The following is a 24,424-nucleotide window of genomic DNA, read 5'->3' as shown; positions in this document are numbered from 1 at the left end:
AGTTTTAAAACGTGAATCAATTTTATAAAGTCCTCGACCAAAACTAGGATCAATTTTATAAAGCTCTCACCTAAAACTAATAAAGGAAATCAAAGTTTAGAGTTTAACTTTGCTTCTCTGTATTAATAAATCACTGGTTATATTCTAAGCCAAAAGACCTTACATCCTAAGGCTTTCCCTTTGGGTAAATACTAACTGTATCGCCCATAAATAACTTAGCTATATACAAAAAAGACTGAAATTTATAACCTCTTCTTGGATTTTAGGTGTCGTATTTGCCACTAGCATGTCACTGAATTAGAGCACCAAGTGGAATTAACAAAGTCAGCAGAATATCAACCCCACCCATGAACTAAACTAAGAAATATTATTTTAAGAAAACAATTTGAGCTCTCAGTCTTGTGTCTAAAATTCATAACATTTGCCCTTAAGTATATGCTTGAAAGAAAAGAAAATGTATTAGGGAAGTGATTATTTAAATCTGTCTTGAGATTGTGGGTGGTTTTTTTTGTTCTTTGTGGGTTTTTTTGGTATTTTTTAAGATAAGCTTCCTAAAGCTGAGCCTTAGGTGATTTGGCTAAATGCCTTAAACAAAAAAAAAAATTTTTTTCTTTTCTTTTTTTTTTTTAAAGTAAATTGATAGAAGTCTGTTAAGTGAAGATACAGAAAAGCTCTCAAGAGTGGGAGGGGTCCTAACAGGGTTGCCAATGAGGGCCTTTAGGGTTTGTCTTTTCTAGAAAGCTAACCAGGGAACTTAAATCCTTTTAACATCTCTATTGATAACACCTTCCATTGCTTACTTCCTTTTTAGGACCTGGTTATTCTTTGTCGGTCACAGGTGATTATCGTAGAGACACTACCCACCTCACACACGTAGGGTAGCGTGGTCCGGTTTGTCGTCTCTCTGGTTTCCCCACACCTCCACTTTTTTGGAATTTCTGTGAGCCTGATCACATAGCTCTCTTTCTCTCTCTCCCTACCTAGCCCCACCGGATCTTCCCTCCTCCCTCCCCCTGGAATAGTAAGGACTGCTGTCAGGGACGGGAGCCCTGACCACTCTGGCTGCTTCCTGCTGAAATGGGGCGGTGGGCTGTGAGGCAGTTAGAATCAATCCAGGGGTCGGTCCAGGGGCTTGCAGTATGGCTCCAGGGGTCACGATGGCCAGTAAATGGTACAGGCATCAGCACATGGAAAAGGAGAAACATAAAACAAGTTAGGCTCCAAATTATGATAAATTAGATAAGATCCCCAATTACCAATTTTTTCAAATAGATCAGTGGATATCTTGGTCATGTTTAATGGATCACAAATGTCCCCTCTTAATTGGGACACCTTGCAGGAGTTAACTGTAATGTCCTAACAACATGTGAGGAAATTTTCCATGCCCCGAATGGTGTAGCAATAGTAGAATGCCTGAATTGTTAGTGTGACTATAGCCAACCGCACCTGCATAATTGAATTACATCCAGATGACTCAGAAGGACGGTGACCGTTTCTCCCATTACCCACCGTGGGGAACACCTTGAAGAGATACAACACTTTCTCAATGCCTAAGCCTCCTTAGCCAGCCAATGCACTGTGATCCCAGTATGCCATCAAAGGAAATGGACAAAAGTGAGCAGAGGAGGCAGGAAAAGGGGAATTGAAACGAGGCTTTATCAAAAAGACACTCAAAACCCTGGAGAACACATGGGGTAGGAGACGCTGTTTCCTCTGGTGTAGTCTTGGGATTTCTCTTCAGAGCGCCTTACACCATGGCCACGTAGAGATCCAGAGATTGAGAAAGTCAGCCGTGTCTAAGGACAAATGAACATTTCAGCCTTGTGTCTAAGTAGAAACCAGAGGCTGAGGTCAAAGGAAGGATGCCAGGTCAGGTGGAAGGCCGTTCTTCTAAAGGAAACACGGTGACATGCGGAGCACAGGGAAAGCAGGCAGAGAGTGAGCACCACAGATATGTCGAGAAGGTGGGGTGCTGATTGAAAAGATCCAGTCCGGACACAGCCACCGTTCACTACTGAAAGTAGAGGAAGCCTTTCGATGACAAAAGAGAAGCCACTGGGCTCTCTGAGTCCCCACAGATTTTTGTGGAGCACTGATAATTTACATGAATCAAAGTACAAGTTCAGAAAGTCTTACCTGGTTTTAAATACTAGCACACACATCAGAGGGAGAATTGGAACCGCTGCTGGGTTGACAGTGGCATTGTTTAGAAGAGTCCCAAGTCAAGCCAAAGGTCAAAGAATTTTTGCCACATCAGACTTTGGCTTTGAATTAAGGGCAGAGGGGAAAAAGGTAGCAGAGGTTGGTCAGATCGTCTCTGCAAAGCCAGAATCAGGTTCTGAGTCGCTTCAGCCGCCACTCTGAGTGGCAGGTGACGCGATGAAAAAATTCTGGTTGGTGTTTTGTTGTTGTTGTTGTTCTGTTTTTTTTTGTTTGTTTTGTTTTTTTGGGGTTTTGTTTTGTTTTGCCAGCTGTAGTTTTATGTTCTCTTTCTCCCTAGACAGAGGAAAGGGTAGAATGATTTGTGCCGACTTCTGTACTTGCACACATCTAACGTGGGATAAATTCTATTTGGTCCTTAAAGCAAACCATTTGCTTGGGTGATATGGGCAGAACATGCTGACCTTTAAAAATGTGAATTTGAGGGAATTCTTAAACTCACAGAAGGACTCACAGGATAATGCCTATGAAATGACTACCTTGTTAATTTTAAATAAGTATGCGCACCTTTTGCTGATGAATTATAAATAATATAGGTATTAACTTTTCTCCATTTTTATACCCTCCTCTCAATCCCTTACAATTTCTTCAAACCCTTTAAAGAGTAGAGGCTGCTGATCTGAGGTTGAGAAATAAAAGGACATTTAAGTGCTACAGAACAATTTTTAAGAACCTTTTGCCCTTTCACATTTTATGTACACCTTTATAGGCTGTGTGACCGGGTTTGTAATAATAAATGCAGCCAAGCTGAGTTCACTTTTGGACTTCAGTGGTCCTAGAGAGACCATTATGTTAGGTTCTCAACTGAGCCACCATTTGGTATCTTAAATTAGTAACAGTGGTTGCTTATGTGTCTCTAAATGTCCTTTCTTCTGCTAAACTGTTCCCATTATTTCAAGCTATTTTTCAAACTGTTAAAATTACTTCAAAATTTTGGCCCAGGGCATGTGGGTGGCTCAGTGGGCTGAGCATCTGATTCTTGATTTCAGCTCTGGGCATGACCTCAGGATCATGGGATCGAGCCCCACAGAGGGCTCCGTGCTCAGCACTGAGTCTGCTTGAGATTCTCACCCCCCGCCCCGCTCACACACACAATTCCCTCCCCCCTTCCCTCCCTCTAAATAAATATATATATTATATATATATGCGCCCACCTTTCATGTGATACCAAACACATAGAGGTTTTTTAATTGACAACTGGAAATTTTAAAGAGTTTTCCATTCATTATCCAGGTTCACGTTTTTGCATTCCACAGCCACTATAGAATCAACTCACAGTCCTATGCTCACACAGATTTTGTTCTAAAAATCTGTTTCCCAGCACTTTTCAAATGCTCCTGCGTTATTTACTAACCTCAGCCCCACCTGAAGGCTTTAGAAACACAGAGCTGTTATGAGTGATCGTCACCTGTGACATGCAAAGGCTTAATGAGTTCATAGAAGATCTCTTATTGGTCTTGGCTAAAATGGGATAATGATGAAACTTCTGGAAAGTTACAACCTACCAAATGTTACAACTGCCTAGGGGTGAGTTTTCCTAAGGAGGAAAAAAAATTTCGATAGCTTAAGCTAGTAGGTGATGGCCTGTATTTTTACAAGATCGGGATGTATTGATTTTCCTCTGGGTAGCACTCATAGCTAACTAGTCTCTGTGGCCTTTGTATAAGGACATCTCCACCTGGGTTCCTGGTTCAGAGGTTGGTGGGATGCGAACCAACAGAAGGAACAAAGGAGCGTTAGCCGCCAACACGGGTTGTTGGCATGCTCCCCACGTTGGCTGCCAGAGACCATTCTCTGCTTTACCCTAGTTAACTCTTCATCATTCTTCACCTCTGCTAGGGAACCACTGGTTTTCTGTATGCCTTCCATGTTTTGCGTTACTCATTACTGCCTTTGTGTGTGTTTAGTTTTTGTAGTGTACTGTTGTGATTCCCTACTTTCCTTTTTTGTCACCTTTTTTTTAATCACCCTGCTGATCACAACTCACATCTGAAACTTGGAACCACCTAGTTTAAATAATCCCGACTTGGGTCAATAGTACACATGTTCTGCTGCATACACACCTCTGTCCCTCTCTCTGCCACTGTGTTGTTACTGCCACAGCTGCTGTACATGATGTTCCCACTAACAGCAATGCTTAACTGTTTTCTACATCTGCATAAATGATATAAGAAGAAGCTACAAGCAAAAGTACAATGCTGGCTATGTTCTTTATTTCTTCCTACAGCCTCAAGTTACTGTCTAGTATCCTTCTGTGTCAGCCTGCAGGACTTTTTTTTTAATGATTTTATTTTAATTTTATTTGACAGAGAGAGACACAGCAAGAGAGGGAATACAAGCAGGGGGAGAGGGAGAGGCAGGCTTTCCACTGAGCAAGGAGCCTGATGCAGGACTCAATCTCAGGATCCAGAGATCATGACTCGAGCTGAAGGCAGACACTTAACAACTGAGCCACTCAGGCACCCCTGCAGGACTTTGTTTTGTCGATGTGGAAGTAACTTAATTTCTCCTTTATTCCTGAAGGATAGTTTTGCTGGGTATAGTTTTTGGTTACGAGTTCTTTTAGGACTTTAAATAGGTTACCCTATGCCTTCTGGCCTCTGTGGTTTCTGATGAGAAATTTATTTGTAATCTTGAGGATACCTTGTATGTGAGGAGTCCTTTCTCTCTTGCTGTTTTCAAGAGTCCCTCTTGGTTGTTGGGCTTTGATAATCTGACTATAATGTGTCTCAGTGTGAATGTTTTTATCCCATTTCGGTCTTTTTTTTTTTTTTTTTTTTTTTTTTCCTGCTTGGAATTTGTTGAGAGTCTTGGGGAGTGGGGACAGGTATATGTCTTTCATTAGATTTTGGATGTTTTCGGCCATTATGTCTTCAATATTTTGCTGCCCTTTTCTCTCTTCCTCTTCTGGGACTACTATGAGGTATATGTTGGTATGCTTTATGTTGTCCCACATTTACTATTTACTATTTACTTTTATCCATTTTTTTAATCTGTTCCTCAAACTGGACTAATTTCAATTGCCTTATCTTCAAGTTCACTGATCATTTCTTCTGCCTGCTCAAGTCTGCTGTTGAACCCCTTTAGTGAACTGAAAACTTTCATTTGAGTTATTATACTTTTCCTAAAATGTTTGGGTCCAAATTAGGTGGGGGGGGGGGGGGAAGAGGGGTTGTGTCCCTTTACATCTTCCAATTGATGCCATTGGAGGAAGCCACTGTATCCCAAGAGAAGGTAAAATCAAGGCAGGCATCTGTGCCCATCCATCAGGGAACATGACACCAACAAGGGCAGGAACTCAGATTTTTGGAGGACAAGGTCCCACTGCCTGGCCTGCTGCACTGGCCAGCTTCTCCCAGAGTGTGGGCCTCTGTCCTTCAGCTGCACAGGGTCTGGAGACTTGGGTTAGTGGCCAGTTCACATAGACTGCTCCCTTAGCAGAGATAAGCAACCTCCCCCTTCTTCAGCTCCTGCTGGTCCCAAGTGTCTACTCAGGTTCCAGAGTTCTAAGATATTTGAGAGCAATTGCTTTTTCCAGCTCAATGGCTTCTTCAATGGAGGGACTGAGGCCCAGTGCTTTCACTCTGCCATTTTGTGTGATGTCACTCTCCCCATTCTGGTTTACAGATGAGGAAACTAAGGCATAGATAGGTTCAGGAATTTGCCCACCAGATCAGAGCTCAGGCTGTCTGTCTCCAGAGCCTGTGGTCTTAACCCCTTCACTACAGTACCTCTCCACACAATTTGCACCTGAAATGTATTTTTCTATTCTCCTTTAGCTGGAAAATTTATTTTAAAGACTGCCAGAATTTGGGGAGAGCTTAAGGTCATCTGGATTCCAGCAGGCTGAAACCAGGGCTCCTCTCCCTGCCAAATGCCACAGGGACAGGGAGGCCATGTTCTCCCAAAACCCACCCTAATTGTCTTAACAAATATTTCCATGATACACGCTACTTCACTTTTGTGAGTTCCTCTAAACCAGCTCTTTCGGGGGTGGCCTTTCATGTGGTTGTCGTCTCCCCCACAGGCACAGCTACAAGAGCGGAATGACCCTCAGCAGCTGCTGTTAGACTCCAAGCACATGTTTCCCGTCTTGTTTCCATTCAACCCATCCTCACTGACCATGGACTCAATCCACATCCCGGCCTATCTGAACCTGGAGTTCCTCAGCGAGGTCTGATGAGGCGCACCCCCCCCCCTCCAACCCGTGGCTCCATTTCCGGTGAGGGCAAGAAGGAAGCCTCTTATGTACAGTGAAGTGAGGGGTCTGTTAATCTGTAAAAGACTGAGAGCCCGTACAGAGTGCTGAACGATACGGAATAAGACACATTTGGCATTATTTTTTTGTACGTACTGCTCAGAATAAAAACACTTGAAGTATGGAAGATTTTTTTTTTAAGTATATGATTTCAGTGTAAACGAATACACGTTAAAATCCTCTCCTGCCACCCAGCAGCTGCCATGGCCCATATAAAAGGTGTCAGTCTTTAAAATGAAAACTGCCCAGTTTTGATCTTTGCATATAACTGGAGGGTGCCCAAAGTAAAATAATATGAAAGATATGCCACGTAAGTTGCCTTCAAAGGACTTTGAACAAATAATGGTACTAATAACATGAAGCTGTTGCACAGTGGGGCCATCTCCTGAGGTCTACAAACCACCGGTGCAAATGAGTTTGTGGGGAGATGTTCGGAGAACAAAATAGAGGGCTTGGGCCTTCTGAGAAGTTTTCAAAAGTATTCTGAAAGCCTGGTGATGCAGAGACAGTGGTATAACTAACCTCCAAACATTCTGAGGAAGGTTTCTAAAGCAAAATTAGAAGACTCTGTCCCTCATATGCTTAAACCCTTTTTGCATAGTCTTGGGTTTATGGAAGAGTCCTGCTTAAAATGCTCCGGTCCCAAACTTAAAGTGTGAGCAACATGGAAAGAGAGTCTTTGTTTCCAGTGCTAGTCTGTGTGCTTCCTGAGTCCATAAAACTTTCACAAAAATCTACATAATCTAAATATTAGAAAAGAATACCAACTTTGGTTTTATTTACAGATTAAAAAAAACCCAAACAAGTCAGTATGAAAGCCTGTAATCAATCCCTTAATGCCATAAAACTTCCAACAAGAACATCATGTAATGCTCTGTAATTCCAGGTAACCAGAAACAGTAAAGGAAAACGAACTTGAGAATCCGATTATTTGAAAAACTTTTCTAAATATTCAGTTCAGGGATTATTATCATCCAAAAGTCTTTGGGGGTTTGTATATGTGTATAGGTGTATATTCTTTTTAAAGAGTGAGAATAGCTTAGGTCAACACTCCCTTTTCAGGTTATTTTGAACATTTTTTATTTTTTATTTATTTTTTAAAGATTTTATTCATTAGAGAGCACAAGCAGGGGGAACAGCAGATGGAGAGGGAGAAGCAGACTCCCGTGGAGGAGGGAGCCCGATGTGGGGCTCCATCCCAGGACCCTGGGATCATGACCTGAGCCAAAGGCCAATGCTTAACCAACTGAGCCACCCAGGCGCTCGTTTTCAACAATTTTTAAATTTACCACATAAACATGGCAAATACCTCTGCTTTGAAAAAAGGATTAAAACAGAGTTTTCAGTGAAATATGACAGCCAATTTTATGTTCGCTGCTTTTATAGGTTTTTTTTCCTTGCCTCTTCAACAGTAGGCATTCAATTAGAAAACCCTGCATTCTCTACACCCACTTTTTGGTGATTTTTTTTTCTGTATTTCTAATAGATAACGGTATGTTGCTCCCATGACCAGAACAGATGGTATTTGCAAAATGAGAAGAGCCTCTATATGACATCAAGAAGATAAGATTTCCCCATGAATGGCAGGTAGAACATCCCCCTACGTGCACACATGCACACGCACACACACACACATGCAAGCACCACCTGTCCATCAGCCAGCCAACTCCAAAAGCTCCTGGAAACACCGCACACCCCAAGCCCCGAATGGTCCTGTGTCCATTTGGCTCCACTTGCTCCGCCATTCTTGGGCCTGCTGGGGCACAAGGCCCAGCGCCCGGGCAGAATGTGGAGCATCCTGTCCAAATCTACAACCCCAGCATGACACGTCCACAGAAACCACGGCAGGCCACTCTCCGGTATCCACAGAGCTGTGCCTGTCCCCCCTTCACCGGGTACATCTATGTCCTCTGAAACCCACAATGCACCACCCCCCCAGCCCACACAGTGACTTCCTTGGGAAGGCCAGTCTGTGGGTCTATGGCTACCTCTTTTTAAAGTCATTTATTAAGTATAATTTGCTTGTTGTTGCACTTTAGTTTAAAACAGCTTTCATGTAAGGACTGACCTTCATCTTCAAGATAACCCCAAATGGCCTTGTTTAGAGTGTTGAGGAGTTTGAAAAGCAGTGATTCTATAAATGCGGTGATTGCTGTCCTTACATTCTGTCTTTACCCTCACGCTTTCCATCTCCATGGGTCACTACTACTGTCCCTGTTAATCATAGGTGCCAAGGACTCATTAAATAAAAGCTTGGCAATTAGAATAAATGTGGCAGCGGAGGGGGAAGGGGAGTATGAATACTCCTTTTCCAGGAGAGAGGGGCATTTCACTGGAGCTGTACTTAATAGAGTACCAACAACAGAGAAATAACAGCGACTGGTTAATGTTGGGGTCAGCCCTATTTAACTTAACACTTGGAGACTGAAAAGAAGCACCTTTAGAGTAACTTTAATCACTTATTAGCATTTTTATTTTTTGCTTTTTTAAAGCTAAACATTTTCTCTCTTCATGAAATCAATGAAATCAACACGATTCCTGGGAAATCGTGTAACTTAATTCAACACCAAGGTCTGACCTCTGTCAGCACTGAATACCTGTCTCTCCTTTTTATTTAAAATTTAGTCGACACCCCCTCTCACCACGTGCCTTGGGCAGTTACTAAGATAACTGACTTGTCAATTACTTCTCGAAACAAGAGTTACAGAGGGAAGAATTTTAATGTTCGACATCATGCTGGAGTTTTCCTTTGTCTCTTGAAACATTAAGAGCATTTTAACGATTATTTAAGAATCAAATATTTATAAACAGTCTGTGTTTTCAGTATCACGGGGGACCTCTGTTTGCAGGTAGTAATGCAGATTAGTCACTGTTGCTGGAGCTGGGAAGCGTACTCCCTCTATGCGTTCTCCCTGGGTCTTCACAGCTGCAGTTTGCTCTGTGGCATCTGAACAGCAGATGAGACCCAAAGTTTATGTAGGTTGTTTCTCCGCTTTCCATGGGGCATGTCCGTAGGAGCTCCTTCCCTTGATTATCCTACACTCAAAATTTTCAGGCTTTTGTAAAAACAAGACAAAAGAGAAACCTAGGAACTTGGAACACTTAGGAAAAATTGAACCCTCGCTGCTACCATCAATTCACCACTCTTAGAGCCTTACCGCATCAAGATTATAGGAAATAAATTAGAATTCATTTCTTTTGCCTACAATATAGGGAACAGTTGTCATACATTTGACCTCTTTCTAGGCAGCAGGGGTATCCTGAATTGAAGCACTTGTCTCCTGCCTAGGGGACTGGACAGTCACTACAGTGTGACAGCATGGGGGCGTGTCCCTGTCCTTTTTCCTCCTAGAGTATTCCTAGGCAGTTTCTCAAATTAATTTGCTGCATGAGCCGAATAGCCAAAATTCATTTTTTTGCACACATTGGTGCCATAATTAGAGAATTAGGGGGTATAGAAAAATTAGAGGTTATTGGCAATGACAAATATAGGACTGTTCTTTCCACTTACTAGGTTGATACTAAATATTGGTTTTCCTAAAGAAATTTCTAATTCTAATAAAGCAATCAAATGATTTTAAGCGACTTTCTAAGATGATACTATATCAGAATAACCCATATTTGCCAGCAACTATTATTTAGATGAAAGGCTGCTTCTCCAAAGAGGGTTCACATCATATGCCGGAGTAAATCTAACATTGTAAGAAGAAATACTACTGATAAAAATATTTTTTCATTTTGAACAAATCTGTAAAGTACACCTTTGTTTATAGAAAAAGATGCTTGTATTCGTTACTGTAATATTCAGCTGTGGATAAAAATTTGTGGAAATAAATACTTTTGAAGAAAGTGGTGTGCCAAATCTAAATGAAATTTAAAACTCTGCAGCTATATATCGGCTGAAAAGCTTATTTTTAATGCCTGCTTGAGAAACTTGATTTTAGGGGCCTACGTTCAAACATGGATCATGATCACTTAAACCAGGGGTAGGCAAACTTCTGCCTGTCGGTAGGGGGTGGGGAGAAACTTTCCCTGTAAAATAACAAGACTTATTGAGCAATTGCCTCAGAGCCACAGAATTCAAACACAGTAGTTTGGAAGAGGAAAAGACAAGTAGATCAGTGGCACGGGACACAGAGACCAGGGACAGACTCAGTCACATGTATAACTTTGCATATGTGTAAAAAAAAAAAGTGGGAAAATATTTACAAGATCGGTATGGAGTTTATAACAAGTGAAATATTGACAGCCTGGAGAAATTATATCACGTTTGCGGATAAGAAGACTTAAATACCACAAAACTGTGGTTGGTTGTCTCCAAGTTGATCTACACAAAGAACCAAAAAAAAAAAAAAAAAACAGCAGTTTTCTTGTGGGGAAATCAACAAACTTATTCTAAAATTGATAGGGGAAGTGCCAAGACCCAATGATAAGGAAGACCTTCCTTAAGGGAAAACTTTCCCAACAAGTACCGAGACTTAATATAAAACTTTAGTAATTAAGATGTGAGATGTGTGGAAATGGCACAGACCAATTGTCCCCTGGAACAGAATAGAGAGCCCAGAAACTAAACATATATACAGAAACACGGGTAGGCTGTGTCTTACAAGAGCATACACCAAAATCACCTGGAAATCTTTAAAACCTAGGTCAGCAGCCCCACCAGTAGGTATAGGTTAAGGTTTCTCCAGGGACGGTGCCCTTAAACACTCGTCACTACGAACCACCATGAAACACTTCATGATACTGAAATACTGGTCGGTGAAAAGTTACCTCAAAAAAAAAAAGTTACCTCTAAAAGTTATCAACCTCCATGGAGTGCCTGGGTGGCTCAGTCAGCTGGGCATCTGCCTTTGGCTCTGGTGATCCCCGCATTGGGCTCCCTGCTCAGCAGGGAGTCAGCTGCTCCCTCTGCCCCTCCCCCCTACTCATGCACACACGTGCTCTCTCAAAAACCTTAAAAAAATAAAACCCAAAAACCCAACCTCCTACCTAAGGATAGACTCACCTCTCTTCTGGGTGGCTAATGGAAGAATAAGGTCGCTCTTCAGGAAATCCTTCCCCTCACACCCAGAGAGGTCTAGGCTTACCATCAAGGCGTCAACAGGAAAACTGTCCATGAAGAGTCAAATTTCATCAAGACACACTTAACTACTTAGAGTTGAGAAATCAAAGAAGCCCAACATCGGGACCTGGTCTGGCACTTAGGGCGAGGCCTGGTGGTATGAGAAGCTGGACTGGCCCTCCCAGCCAGGCCAACAAGACACCAACATCAGGCAAGGTCGTTCTGTGCCTATGATGAAATGAGACATTTGATTGAAGACCACTTGATAGTTTTGTCTAAGTATAGAGACAAGACTACAGGCAAACCACTCGATCCCAACCCAGCCTCTCCCAGCCAATAGGAGTGAACGCAGCCTCACCAGCAGCCAAGCTAGTCTAGCTCGGATCTGCCTCCTCCTAGATAGGATTATATTATCCAAAGAGTTGTCCCTACTTCCAGACAGAACCCGACCCCTCCACACCCCTATATGTGACATTCCCCAGGCACTCCTGGCTGCCCTCCAATAAAGGAAAGGGGAAAGCAAATGGTTAAATGATAGAGATCACAGCAGGATATCAGTCTCCAACAGTTTGCAACTGTCTTAATGATTTATAAGAAAAAAAGCAATCTCTAGAAACCTATAGACTCAATCTCCCTAACATTACCCTCCCCTTCACAGGATAGAAAACTTCACATACAGTCCCTTCTCACACCCCAGTGCGGCTCTTTCTGCCCATGGGTCCCGTCCTCATGCTTTGATAAAACTACCTCTTCACTCCAAAGACATCTCAAGAATTCTTTCTTGGCCATGGGCTCTGAATCCCACCACCCCACCACTCCATACCACATCAATAAATACCCACCTTCCCCCATTTGAACATGGTTTGGTGCAGACATGCCTACAGCTGTAGCAACCAAAAGCCTGGGTACTTGATGACATGGTAATACTTGGAGGCTTCATGTTATGTGAAACAATAAAAAACCTTATTGTTTAAGCCATTTTAAGTCTTCTGTTATTTGCAACCAAAAGCAGCCCAACTGATAATTAGCCCTAAAGGAAAAATAAGACTTTATTTAACAGAGCAACTACGATGGCAAAAAAAATATTAGAACTGAGTTACTGTCAAATCCAAATCAAGTCCAAGGTTTCCGTTATATGTAATGTAATAACTTAATTCCTCCACCTAGAATAGTACGTGCTCTGTATCATCCTTGAGAGGATTAAAAAAAAGTTACTCATATTGTCTCCCGCAGGAGCTCTGGCTGGGGAAGGGTGAACATTTACTGCTGACACATTGCCTTACCTCTCCACCTACCTGAAACCACTTTATCCCCCCCATCCCCCCACACACACCCTCCCCTGCAGAAAAAAGGAAATAAATCTTCAGAACCTAAGCCACCATACACTGGAAAATATAGAAAGTCATCCTTAACAGGATTTCTTCCCAAATGCTTTTATTTCTTCCTCCAAGGAAGATTCACTTAACATTCACCTCCTTTCATTTTGTGTAACAGAGACCTTAGCTAATGATACCTGTCAGCTTCTCTATCCCCACTGCTATATTTCCATATCCTCTGAGTCCTGAAGACAACAGGCCTTGGGCATTTGAGAATCACACGTTCAAAATTCTAATTCAGCAATTTCTAGATTGGAGGCCTTGGCAAGGTCTTTGGTTTCTCTGAGCCTAAGCTTCATCATTTACAAAATGAGAGGGGGAAAAAAACCCCACCTATCTCATGGGGTTGTAGACTGTCCCTCAGTCAGGATTTGCCCAACATATGTGAATTGTATATTATTCCATTTTATAGGATTATTAAATCACCTGGGTATGAAATTTACAAACACTATATGTAAGGGCCTGGCACAATGCTGGGCACACAGTATCCAAAAAATGGTAGTTTTTTTATTACTCCCTGTTCATCATCCAGAAGATGCAGGTGGAAAAAATCATCTGGTGATTTTTTCATCTGGTGAGAAGCTTTGATCTCAGTCAGAATTCTATTGACTATACACACTCGTTGTGAGAAAGTAGTTTACATATTTTTAAAAGTTAATAACCCTCAGAGCTTACCTACATATTAAATCAGCTATCCATTTCCTGCATTCATTCCAATTAAAGTGACAGAAAGGAGAAAAGGAATAAATCTGAGGGTCAAATTGCAGTAGATCGTGAGAAAAACAGAACAATGGGCGATGAGGTAGAAGGTGGGAAGAAGAATAAAGTGATTTTTTGTGATGATGGACATGTTTTAATTATAGTTTTACAGCTGATGGTAGAACAGGTTACGAGAGTATATACACTTGTGAAAGTCAACCAATTGAAGATTTTCACGTATGGCCACATGGAAATTCTGCCTTAAGAAAACCCAGAAATAAATATTGATATCTAATAGGACCCAAGCCAAGTGTTCCTAGAGTGAAGTGTATAACTTAACCCTTTCATCTGCCATTTCACTTTCCTCCATTTCAGTGACCCAAGGTCACCTGTAGCTAAGCAGGGTCTGGGAAACCAAAGATTCTTCTGAGGTGTCAGAAGGACGATAGTAGCCTTAAGGCTATGTCACAATACCAAGGCATTCACTTCACTTCACCTCATCAGGTAGGCATTTTATCACCTCATATCCTCATAAAAATGTTCAGTACAAGAAATATTGCAGCTCCTGGGTGCCTCAGTCGGTTAAGCATCTGCCTTCCACTCAGGTCATGACCCCAGGGGTCCTTGGATGGAGTCCCACCTAGGGCTCCCTGCTCAGCGGGGAGTCTGCATCTCTCTCTCCCTCTGCCCCTCCCTCTGCTTGTGCTCTTGTTCTTTCTCTCAAATAAATAAATAAAATCTTTAAATTTAAAAAAAAAAAAAAGGAAAGGTAGAGACCACATTCACATAACTTTTTTTTTTTTTTTTTTTTTTTAAAGAAAGAGCAGGGGCAGGTGCAGAGGGAAAGAGAAAGAGAATCTTAAGCAGGTTCCACCCCTAGATGGGAGCCTGAACCAGGGACCCATCTCACCACTCCCAGATCATGACCTGGGCCAAAATCAAAAGTCAGAGGCTTAACTGACTGACCCACCCAGGCGCCCCCACATAACTTTTATTACGGTATATTATTGTCTTATTATTGCTATTAATCTCTTACTGTGCCTAAATCATAAACTTTATCATTGATATGTACATACAGGAAAAAAACACGAGGCTTGGCACTATCTGGTTGCAGGAATCCCCTAGGGGTCTGGGACCATGTCTCCCTCCCCATTCGGGGGTGGGGGGCAGAGACTACTGGATTAAGTTCTGCATTAGGAAAATAAGGTAGTTTGGCGTTAGATGTGATATAACAAATACACCAAAACGTCAACAACTGCAGAATATAGGTGGTGGATGTATGGGTGTTCTCTGCAGAAATGTCTCCACTGCTCTGTATGTTCAAATGTTTTCATAAAAAGAAAAGGTTCACAGAAAACCTCGAGGCAATACGCCGCAGCTTCGCAGGCACAGGAACCGCCCCCAACACACACACCGCCGCCCCCCGCCCGGCCGCCCCGGCTCTGGCGCCGCCGCTGTGCTGCTCGCCCGGTCTCAGTCGGTTCTCAGCACACACTCCATCACCTGGTTCCTAGAACTCAGATTGCGCAGTGGTCACGTCATCATCGACCAGGGCTCACAGTCACAGCCGCAGAGGCCTCCCCAACTCTCCCTCATCTCCAGCCTAGCCCGCTGCCCCTCATCTCCTCGCCCCGGTCCCCAGCCACACTTCGCCTGACGCGTTTTCATAATCCTCTCGGGCTCCGGGCCAGCGGCGCCGCCAGCAACGGGGCCCGATCATATAAGGAAAATACTGCGAGCTCATGTGCGGGCTACACTGGGGACTCCCTGCCTTCCGACACTCGCTGCACTCCCTCGCACTGCGATCGCCCCCGCCCCGCTCGCCAGTCCGCCCGGTCCCTACCTCCACCCGGAGCACTGTCTCCCAGCCCCTCTCAGGCCCCGCCGCCCTCGGCCTCTCCGCGCAGCCGCACCGCGCAGCCAGCGACAGAGGCTCAGCCAATCCCCTCGCGGCGACCTCGCGCCCGGCCCACCCGACTTCCGGCCCCGCGCCCTTTCCCCTCGAGTCGCTTCCACATGGGGGGCGTCTTGGTGTCGGGACGCCTGGTCCAGTGACTAAGGCGATCCGGTGTGGGGTGAAAGGGAACTTCAGTACAGGTTTACGGGGCGGGTTATAGAGGCCAGGGACAGGGGGGACAAGGCAGAGTCAAGTCATTGTCTCGCTGGGGAAAAGAGTATAAAGTCTTTACAGACAAGAGTGAGGAGGAAACGCGCCGGCAAGCAACGCTCTCTTCTGCAAGCCCGGCTGCTGGCAGAGTTGGGGTTTCCACACAGAGGGTGGTGTCTCGCCCCGGGGCGACAAGCACCTACCCGCGGGAGAGGCGGGAAGTGGGTGAAAGGGCGGGGGCGGGGCCTCGCGGGTCGCCGCCCCTGGCTTTAAGGCGGGGAGGTGGGAAGGGGCCCTTCCTCATAGCTGGAGGGGAAGCCCTGCGTTTGGTTTGTCCCCGCTCGCAGCCATGTCCCTGCTCAGAGGTGAGCGTCGGTGGTGTCTCTCTTAAGGGGGTGGCGGGGGGGGGGGGGGGGTTGATGAAAGCCCAACCTGAAGGAGTCTCCCGGGTCTAGGAGAGAACATACTTGTAAGGCACTAGCGACAGCGACTCCGATGCAGTTTCTAGCTGAGGGTCGAAACCAAGGCTTGCTTCTGACCTTGAAGGTCATTACCCTTCTTCTGGCGGACCACCCCGCCCGCGTCCGGAGTTTTGCAGCAGTTAGGAAAACGGGCGGCGCCGGAAGCACCGGGCGGCCTGGGGCGGGGGGTTGCTTCGCAGAGGAGCCCCTGCCTCTGAACAGGTCTGGGATGCAGATTCTTGTGGGGACGAACTGGCGGTCCCTTGGGGTCTCCGGGGAATTTCTGCCCAAGTGACCTGCTCCGCCACATACTTGGTGCCATTCTGTTGGAAGACTAGCTTATTCCCTTTCCCTTCCATTACTTTAAGTTGACTCTAGGAAAGTGCAATCACTAAGTACATAAATTCTAGGGTTACTACCTTTTTAAAAAAAGAATTGTAAACTCTCGTCTCATAACAAATGGTCACAGTCAATAGAACTTTAATTTTCAGGATCAAGAACCAGTACCCCAGGGCATTTTGTTTTGTTTTGTTTTGTTTTGTTTTGTTTTTTAGCATGCATCCCGTTGCGCCCAAGAAATCGTTCTCTTACTGCTGTTTCGCTTTTGGGGATTGTATATCCTTTCAAGTCAGCTAGGCGTGCCTGCCAAATTAATCTAGAAACTGAAATGGATGCTGTAGCAGCAGTTTCCCTTAATTTGTTCTGGTTGTTGTGTGTCATTGCTCTAATTAAATGAGTTAATATTTACTCTGAGACAGGGGTGCCTGGGTGGCTCAGTGGATTAAGCCGCTGCCTTCGGCTCAGGTCATGATCTCAGGGTCCTGGGATCGAGCCCCGCATCGGGCTCTCTGCTCTGCAGGGAGCCTGCTTCCTCCTCTCTCTCTGCCTGCCTCTCTGCCTACTTGTGATCTCTCTCTCTGTCAAATAAATAAATAAAATCTTTAAAAAAAAAAAATTTACTCTGAGACAGACAGGAAGGCAGTGTTCCTGTTTTGCATTCCAGTGGGATTTTTTTTTCCTGTGCCATCACATCAGCACACCTTGCAAGTCCCTTGGCAACCAGTGATCTTTATACTGTCTCCATAGTTTTGCCCTTTCCAGGTGGCATATAGTTGGAATCATAGTCTGTAGCCCTTTTAGATGGGCTTCCTTCACTTACCAGTATGCATTTAAGCTTCCTCCGTGTGTTTTCTTGACTTGACGGGGTTATTTATTTATATTGCTGAATGTGTGTTGTATGTATGTGCCACATCCATTCACCTATTGAACCACATCTGGATTCTTACAAGTTTTGGCAGTTTAGAATAAAGCTGTTGTAGACATTCGTGTGCAGGTTGTGCGGACACGAGTCTTCGGCTCATTTGTATAAATGCATAGGAACAGTGATTCCTAGATCCATGTGGATAGGGTAGGTTTTGTTTTAGTTTTATAAGGAACAGCCAAACTGTCTTCCAAAGTGCTTGTCTTTTGCGGCAACGAGTTTCTTTTGCCCTGCATCTTCGCCAGCATTTGGTGGTGTTGGTATTTTGGACTTTACCTATTCCAATAGTTGTGTAGTGCTATCTTGTTGTTATTTTAATTTGTATGTCCCTTATGACATAGGTTGTTGTGTGTATTTTCTTATGGCTATTTGCCATCTCTGTATCATCTTTCGTGGGGTGTGTTAAGATTTTTTTTTTTACCCACTTTTTCACTGGGTTGTTGGTTTTCTTCTGTTGAATTTTAAGATGTATATGTGGTGAGGGAGCAGAAGGCTAGCTGAAGATGAAGCATAGCCGACAGCCAACAACCTCCCCCAGCCCCTACTCCTGGATGGGACCTGTGTGATGTTCTTCCGGGAATCTCCCAACTGTCATCTCGTTAATATCTTTTTTTTTTTTTTCATTTTATTTTATTGTTATTTTTTTAATTTCTTTTCAGCATAACAGTGTTCATTGTTTTTGCACCACACCCAGTGCTCCATGCAATACGTGCCCTCCTTAATACCCACCACCTGGCTCCCCCAACCTAACCCCCCCCTTCAAAACCCTCAGGTTGTTTTTCAGAGTCCTTAGTCTCTCATGGTTCATCTCCCCTTCCAATTTGCCTCAATTCCCTTCTCTCCATCTCCCCACGTCCTCCACGTTAATGCTCCACATTAACATTGTTATGTGTACAATGCTGCACATTGTTATGCTCCACAAATAAGTGAAACCATATGATAATTGACTCTCTCTGCTTGACTTATTTCACTCAGCATAATCTCTTCCAGTCCGGTCCATGTTGCTACAAAAGTTGGGTATTCATCCTTTCTGATGATGCATAATACTCCATTGTGTATATCGTTAATACCTTGCTAGAGGGGAAAACTACCTGAACTTGTAGTATCTTGTAGGTACCTTGTGGGTTGGTCCTCTTTAGCATATGAAAGTTCTTTTGAAACCTCCCAATTCCTTCCTTACAACTCCCAAGGGGATAATCAGCAACTTTTTTTTTTTTTTAAGATTTTATTTATTTATTTGACAGAGAATTCACAAATAGGCAGAGAGACAGGCAGAGAGAGAGGACGAAGCAGGCTCCCTACCCAGCAGAGAGCCCGATGCGGGACGCCATCCCAGGACCCAGGTGTCCCAATCAGCCACTCTTTAAGACCCCGGCACAGCAGCTGTTCTGCACACAGCCCTGTCCCCTGTGCTTTAATAAACCACCATTTTGCACCAAAGACTTCTCAAGAATTCTTGGCTCCGGACCTCACCCCACCGAAACTCGCCTGTATTCCAAAACCACATCATTTGTGTATATTGAATACCAGTCATTACTCAAATAAGTGTGTTTTAAATATTCTCAGTTTGTAGCTTGTTCCTTTCGTTTCCTTCTATGCGACTTTTGCTGAGCAGAATTTTTTAATTTTAATGACGTTCACCTTTCCACATTTTTCGTTCATGGATCAAACTTCTGGGTTTGAATCTAAAAAGTTATCATCAAGCCCACGGTCACCTAGATTTTATCCTATATTATCTTGTAGAAGTTTTATAGTTTTGCACTTTACATTTAAGTCTGTGAGCCATTTTTAATTAATTGTTGTGAAAGGTTTAAGGTCTGCATCTAGATTTTATTTTTTAATTAATTTATTGCTTTATTTTTGCACGTTAATGTCCAGTTGCTCAGCACCATTTGCCAAAAAGACTGCCCTCTCTCCATTGAGTTACCTTTGTTCCTTTGTCAGACTTGGAGATTCTGCCCATGTTTTTTTTTTTCTCTCTCCTTCAGATTGTAAAATTTCTGTGTCTGTATGTTCAAAGTCACTGAATCTCTCATTTCCATTCTTCTGTGAAGCCCATTCAGTGAATTTTTTATTTCAGATACCTTTCAGTTTTAGAATTTACATTTTGGAAAAAAAAAAATTCCATTTTGATTTTTTTTTAGCAGTTTCTGTTTCTTTACTGAGATTGTAAGGGCCTATTTAGCCAGAGCAACTCCATCCTAACCCTGCCCCGCACCCTTTCAGGGAACTTACTTAAAAACAAGTCCCGGAAACCAGTCCCAGGTAACAAATACAAATAATAATACAAAAAAAAAACAAAAACAAAGCCCAAATACAAGGGTGGGTCAGGCCAGGTGAAGGTATCCAATCAGTGGGGGCACATACTGTCTCCCTAGCTACCAAGGAGTATGGGCCCCGCCCTTTGGGTGCCCTTTGGGTGCCAATACTGACCAAGGTGATAGGCTAGTTCAAATATCTACTATAGGGTAAATTGTAATTCAGTTGTAATTGAATTTGTAATTGTAATTCAATTCACTTATGTGTGACCTAGCAGGACTATGCAGCTTTCTCTGTGTTACAATCTCATTGGTCACTGTGCATGGCCAGGCCCAACCACATGGCCTTTGCCCTTAAAAGCTAGTCTGTAAAGAAGAGAGAGGTTGCCTCTTTGCAAGAGACTGGCTGGTCAGTTTGATTCTCGATGCTTAGCGCGAAATAAAGCTTTGCTTGACCTTCGCTTTGTATCAGTCTCACTCCTTTGACCATGGACCCAACAATATGGCCTATCCTTTGTTATAAGCTTACTTTCCTTTATATGCTTGAGCATAGTTAGAAAATCCTTGTCTGCTAATTCTAACATTTCGGTCATCTTGGGGTTAGTCTCTGTTGATTGTCTTTTAAGAATGAATCATGTTAAGAAAAATAAAAGAAGTAAAATTTTAAAAATCATTTTCTTGGCTCTTCATATGTGCATTAATTTTGGATTGTAGCATGAACGTTGCATGTGAAACATTGTAGAACCCGATTCTGTTATGTTCTTCCAAAGCATGTTAATTTATTGATTGGTTGGTTGGCTGTTTATTTTGCAGGCAGTTAATTCAGCTGAACTTGGAATTGGTAAACTCTGTTTCCCTGGGAGCGGACAACAGCTCAAATCTAAGTTCAGTTCTGTTAGTCTTAGCTAAGGTGTTCGTAGGTCATGGTTAAAGGGCCAGCCAGATACTTAGGCAGAGTTCCTGTATATGATTTAGACTCTTGCCTGTGGTCCTTTCCTTTCCCACATTCATTCTTATTTACCAGTGGCTGTGGTTGCCGTGAATTCAGTTCTCTGAGTCTTCAAGCCAGTAAGACTGAGTTTCTGAGTTCTAGCCATTCACGTAATATGGACTGTTTGTCTTCAAGTCAGAGGCTATAAATAAATTGAGCACTCACCCTGTACGGTTCCCTTCTTCCACATCTCCTCCATACCCGCCTGGTTTGGTTCATTCTCCAAGGTCGTTGCATAGTCGTTTTTCTATACCATCATTGTTATTTGCAGGAGAGGTGGTCAGATAGGAGCCATGACCACATGCCGGCTGTAATGAAATTAGGAAGAAGACATGGGAAGGGGAAAGAAAAATAAAATAAAATAGCAATATAAAAATTGTTAAAATATTAAAGCCAGGAGGTTTATCTTTTTATTTTTTATTTTTTTAGGTTTTATTTATTTATGACAGAGCGAGAACACAAGCATGGGGGAGATGGAGAGGGAGATGCAGGCTCCCCACAGAGCAGGGAGCCCAATATGAGGTTCAATTCCAGGACTCTGGGATCATGACATAAGCCAAAGGCAGGCACTTAACAACTCAGTCACCCAGGCGCCCCAAGCAAGGAGGTTTAGAGGACATTTGCAGAAATTGAGGAAGGTATAAGGCCACAGAGTAACCCATCTATCAGAACAAAAGATCTCTAATGCACTGAAATAATATTTATGGGCTTGTAAATATCTGAATATTGTATCTGTAAAAATTAATTGGTTCTGTTCTAAATTACAGTTGCATGTGTTAGGAGTAAACATTCTTTTATCTTTTAATGTTTGGGGGTTTAAGATTTTTAAAAATTAGAGTGCATGAGCAGGGGGAGGAGCAGAGGTGGAGAGAGAGAGAGGGGGAGAGAATCTCAAGCAGACTCTGAGTGGCCCCATAGCAGGGCTTCATGTCAGGACCCTGAGATTTTGACCTGAGCCAAAATCAAGAGTCAGATGCTTAACCACCTGATGCCTAACCTAACTGACTGAGCCATCCAGGTGCCCTTCCTAAAATTCTTCTAGACTGTGAATTTCTCAAAGTAAGAATGAAAGGAGAAGCTGAAACTTTTTTGTTTTGTTGTGGTTGGGAGGTTTTTTTGTTTTTGTGTTTTTGTTTTTGTTTTTAGGATAAGTTGAGTTTGTTCCACAAAAGAGATAGCCTCCACTAACATAATCAGGAGAATTGTACTTAAATACCAAGCGTGGTATAATATTTGTATGGTCTCAATTACAGGTTAGTATCTTGACACAAACCCATTGTTAAAAGTCCCATAATTTCTTGGCAGGACATCGAAATGTCAGCTCAGATTGTTTTGGGAGAAGCCTATGTATGCAAAGCACCAAGCATGAGGTCTGCCCCATACTAAGTGCCTCCTGTACGCACCACCGTACTTTTGACCTGCGGGATTGTTAGGAAGATTAGATAATGAAAAGTGATAAAATATTTAGTGCTTAGTTGGTGCTTAATAAATGTTAGTGGGATGAAACGGGCTATACTGGGTGCTGCTTCCCGATGTGCAAGTTTTGCCTCACACAGCTCCAGGGAGTATCACTCCCATCATCGGAGACTTCTGTAGCCTTTTTCGGGGGAGGTGGCAGTAGAATGCCTCAGTTAGGAGCAATTTTTATTTATTTGCATAGGGACCTCTGTTGGACTAATAGTGATACCATAATTTTATACTCTTAATTTACATTACTATATGTATAGATAATTTCCCCTATATTCTTTGTGGTTGGATCAGGAAATTTTGTTGTACTCTAAGAGACATGTTTTAACAGGATATTGGCAAACTAGAATGTCTTCAGAAGAAAGCAGCCAGAAATGATGTCAAAGAAGTTTTGTAAGAATGCCTTTTATTTACTTAAGAGATGGGAGATGTTACAGGTTAGCTGACTTTAGATCCGGAGGGGCTATCTGTGTAAAAAATAATCTGCTTTGTAAAAGGTAATGAATGGTTCATATTATTTGAAATTTGTATTTTAGTCATCCTAGGGCTCTAAAGTTAAAGGCATATGTAGTTCACATTCAAAACATTATCAATTCTAGAAACAGTTTTCCTCTTTTTTTTTTTTTTTTTTTTTTCCTGTAGAAACAATTTTTCTGACTTGGGATACATTTTGGGTAAGCTGGTGGATGGAAGACTGGGTAAGCTAGCTTAGCTATGTAGGAGGAAAAAATCATACTTTAGGTTGTCCATTCATAGGCACACTGCTTCACACAGTGGAGTATGCCTTACTGTAAATTTTCTAGCAGAGGAATTTTTGTCTCTTGTGTCAGGAATTTTCTGTGGGGTGAGTGGTTGGCCTCAAACCTCAAGAGATCTTCTAATTTGGAGATTGTTTGAGTCTGTGACTAGGAAATATACTTCAGCACATCAAAGAAACATTTTGTTTTCATTTTTGTTTTATTTTATTTTTTATTTTTTTAAAGATTTTTTATTTTACTTATTTGACACAGAGAGAGAGATCACAAGTAGGCAGAGAGGCAGGCAGAGAGAGGGGGGAAGCAGGCTCCCTGCTGAGCAGAGAGCCCAATGCAGGGCTGGATCCCAGGACCCTGAGACCATGTCCTGAGCTGAAGGCAGAGTAAGCTTAACCCATTGAGCCACCCAGGTGCCCCTGTTTTTTCTTTTTCCTTTTTTTTAAAGATTTTATTTGTTGGAGCGAGAGAGCACAAGCAGAGGGAGCGGTAGGTAGAGAGAGAAGCAGCTCCCCACTGAGCAGGGAGCTTAATGTCATCCCCAGACCCTGGGATGGTGACCTGAGCCAAAGGCAGACACATAACCATTTGGGCCACCCAGCTGTCCCAGCGTTTGTTTTATTTATTTTTTTATTTTTTTTTTTTTTTAATATTTTATTTGACAGAGAGAGGGAGAGAGCTTATAAGCTGGAGGAAGGGAGAGCGGGAACTGGAGAGGGAGAAGCCGGCTGCCCACTGAGCACGGAGCCCAGTGCAGGGCTGGATCCCAGGAATCCTCGGGATCATGACCTGAGTCAAAGGCAGAAACAGACACTTAACCTACTGGGCTACCTAGACACCCCAGTATTTTAGTTTTAAACAAATGTTTCTAGCTTTGTAGCTCACCGGAGGACAAGAATGTTGTCTACCAGGATGGATTTACATTGCAGCATGCAGTTCTGGGGGCCAGCATGTAGGTACTGCTCCAACTGATAACCCTTCCTTAAAGGACTGCTTCTGTGAGTGGGACTTGTGCCATGTACTATTCTGGGACAAAAAATGTCTAAGTTCTAAGTGAAAACAGTACCTAGTACTAGGTTTCATAGTGAGATTATTTTTTTTTTTAAGATTTATTTATTTATTTGACAGGCAGAGATCATAAGTAGGCAGAGAGAGAGAGGAGGAAGCAGGCTCCCTGCTGAGCAGAGAGCCCAATGTGGGGCTCGATCCCAGGACCCTGAGACCATGACCTGAGCTGAAGGCAGAGGCTCAACCCACTGAGCCACCCACGCGCCCCCACAGTGAGATTATTTAAAGCATGTTCAGGACACTGAGGAATTTGTCTCTGCTTCCAGGTGTGTTCATCGTTGCCGCTAAGCGAACCCCTTTTGGAGCGTACGGAGGTCTTCTGAAGGACTTCACGGCTACCGACTTGACTGAATTTGCTGCCAAGGCTGCCTTGTCTGCAGGCAAGGTCTCACCTGAGACCATTGACAGTGTCATTGTAGGCAATGTCATACAGGTCAGTAG

The 24,424-nt window shown here is 43.2% G+C and overlaps 2 protein-coding genes, 1 long non-coding RNA gene and 2 other non-coding genes across 6 annotated transcripts in view; 2 read left to right on the top strand and 3 right to left on the bottom strand.

The window, feature by feature from the left end:
• MYO5B (myosin VB) overlaps positions 1-6,605 on the top strand; it is a 339,470-nt gene extending 332,865 nt beyond the window's left edge. For both annotated transcript variants that reach the window (XM_046024282.1, XM_046024281.1), the window contains one exon: positions 6,248-6,605. In XM_046024282.1, coding sequence (XP_045880238.1) covers positions 6,248-6,400 — 153 coding nt within the window. In that variant the 3' untranslated portion in view covers positions 6,401-6,605. The remainder of the gene's footprint in view (positions 1-6,247) is intronic.
• LOC123953839 lies at positions 8-12,569 on the bottom strand. Its single transcript, XR_006820991.1, has 3 exons — positions 12,386-12,569; positions 11,487-11,771; positions 8-1,796 (listed from the first exon to the last, which is right to left on the bottom strand). It is a non-coding gene; the product is annotated as an uncharacterized LOC123953839 (long non-coding RNA).
• Positions 12,570-15,086: 2,517 nt separating this feature from the next.
• On the bottom strand, positions 15,087-15,169 carry LOC123954797. The gene has a single exon (XR_006821158.1). It is a non-coding gene; the product is annotated as a small Cajal body-specific RNA 18 (non-coding RNA).
• Positions 15,170-15,246: 77 nt separating this feature from the next.
• Positions 15,247-15,389, bottom strand: LOC123954800. The gene has a single exon (XR_006821161.1). It is a non-coding gene; the product is annotated as a small Cajal body-specific RNA 17 (non-coding RNA).
• A 542-nt stretch (positions 15,390-15,931) lies between these two features.
• The window catches only part of ACAA2 (acetyl-CoA acyltransferase 2), a 28,138-nt gene continuing 19,645 nt past the window's right edge, over positions 15,932-24,424 (top strand). Inside the window, exons 1-2 of the mRNA XM_046025605.1 lie at positions 15,932-16,090; positions 24,250-24,416. Coding sequence (XP_045881561.1) covers positions 16,075-16,090; positions 24,250-24,416 — 183 coding nt within the window. The 5' untranslated portion in view covers positions 15,932-16,074. The remainder of the gene's footprint in view (positions 16,091-24,249; positions 24,417-24,424) is intronic.

Source organism: Meles meles, chromosome 12, assembly GCF_922984935.1.
Source record: "Meles meles chromosome 12, mMelMel3.1 paternal haplotype, whole genome shotgun sequence".
Lineage (NCBI taxonomy): Eukaryota > Metazoa > Chordata > Mammalia > Carnivora > Mustelidae > Meles > Meles meles.
This window is presented reverse-complemented; position numbering and strand designations above follow the sequence as displayed.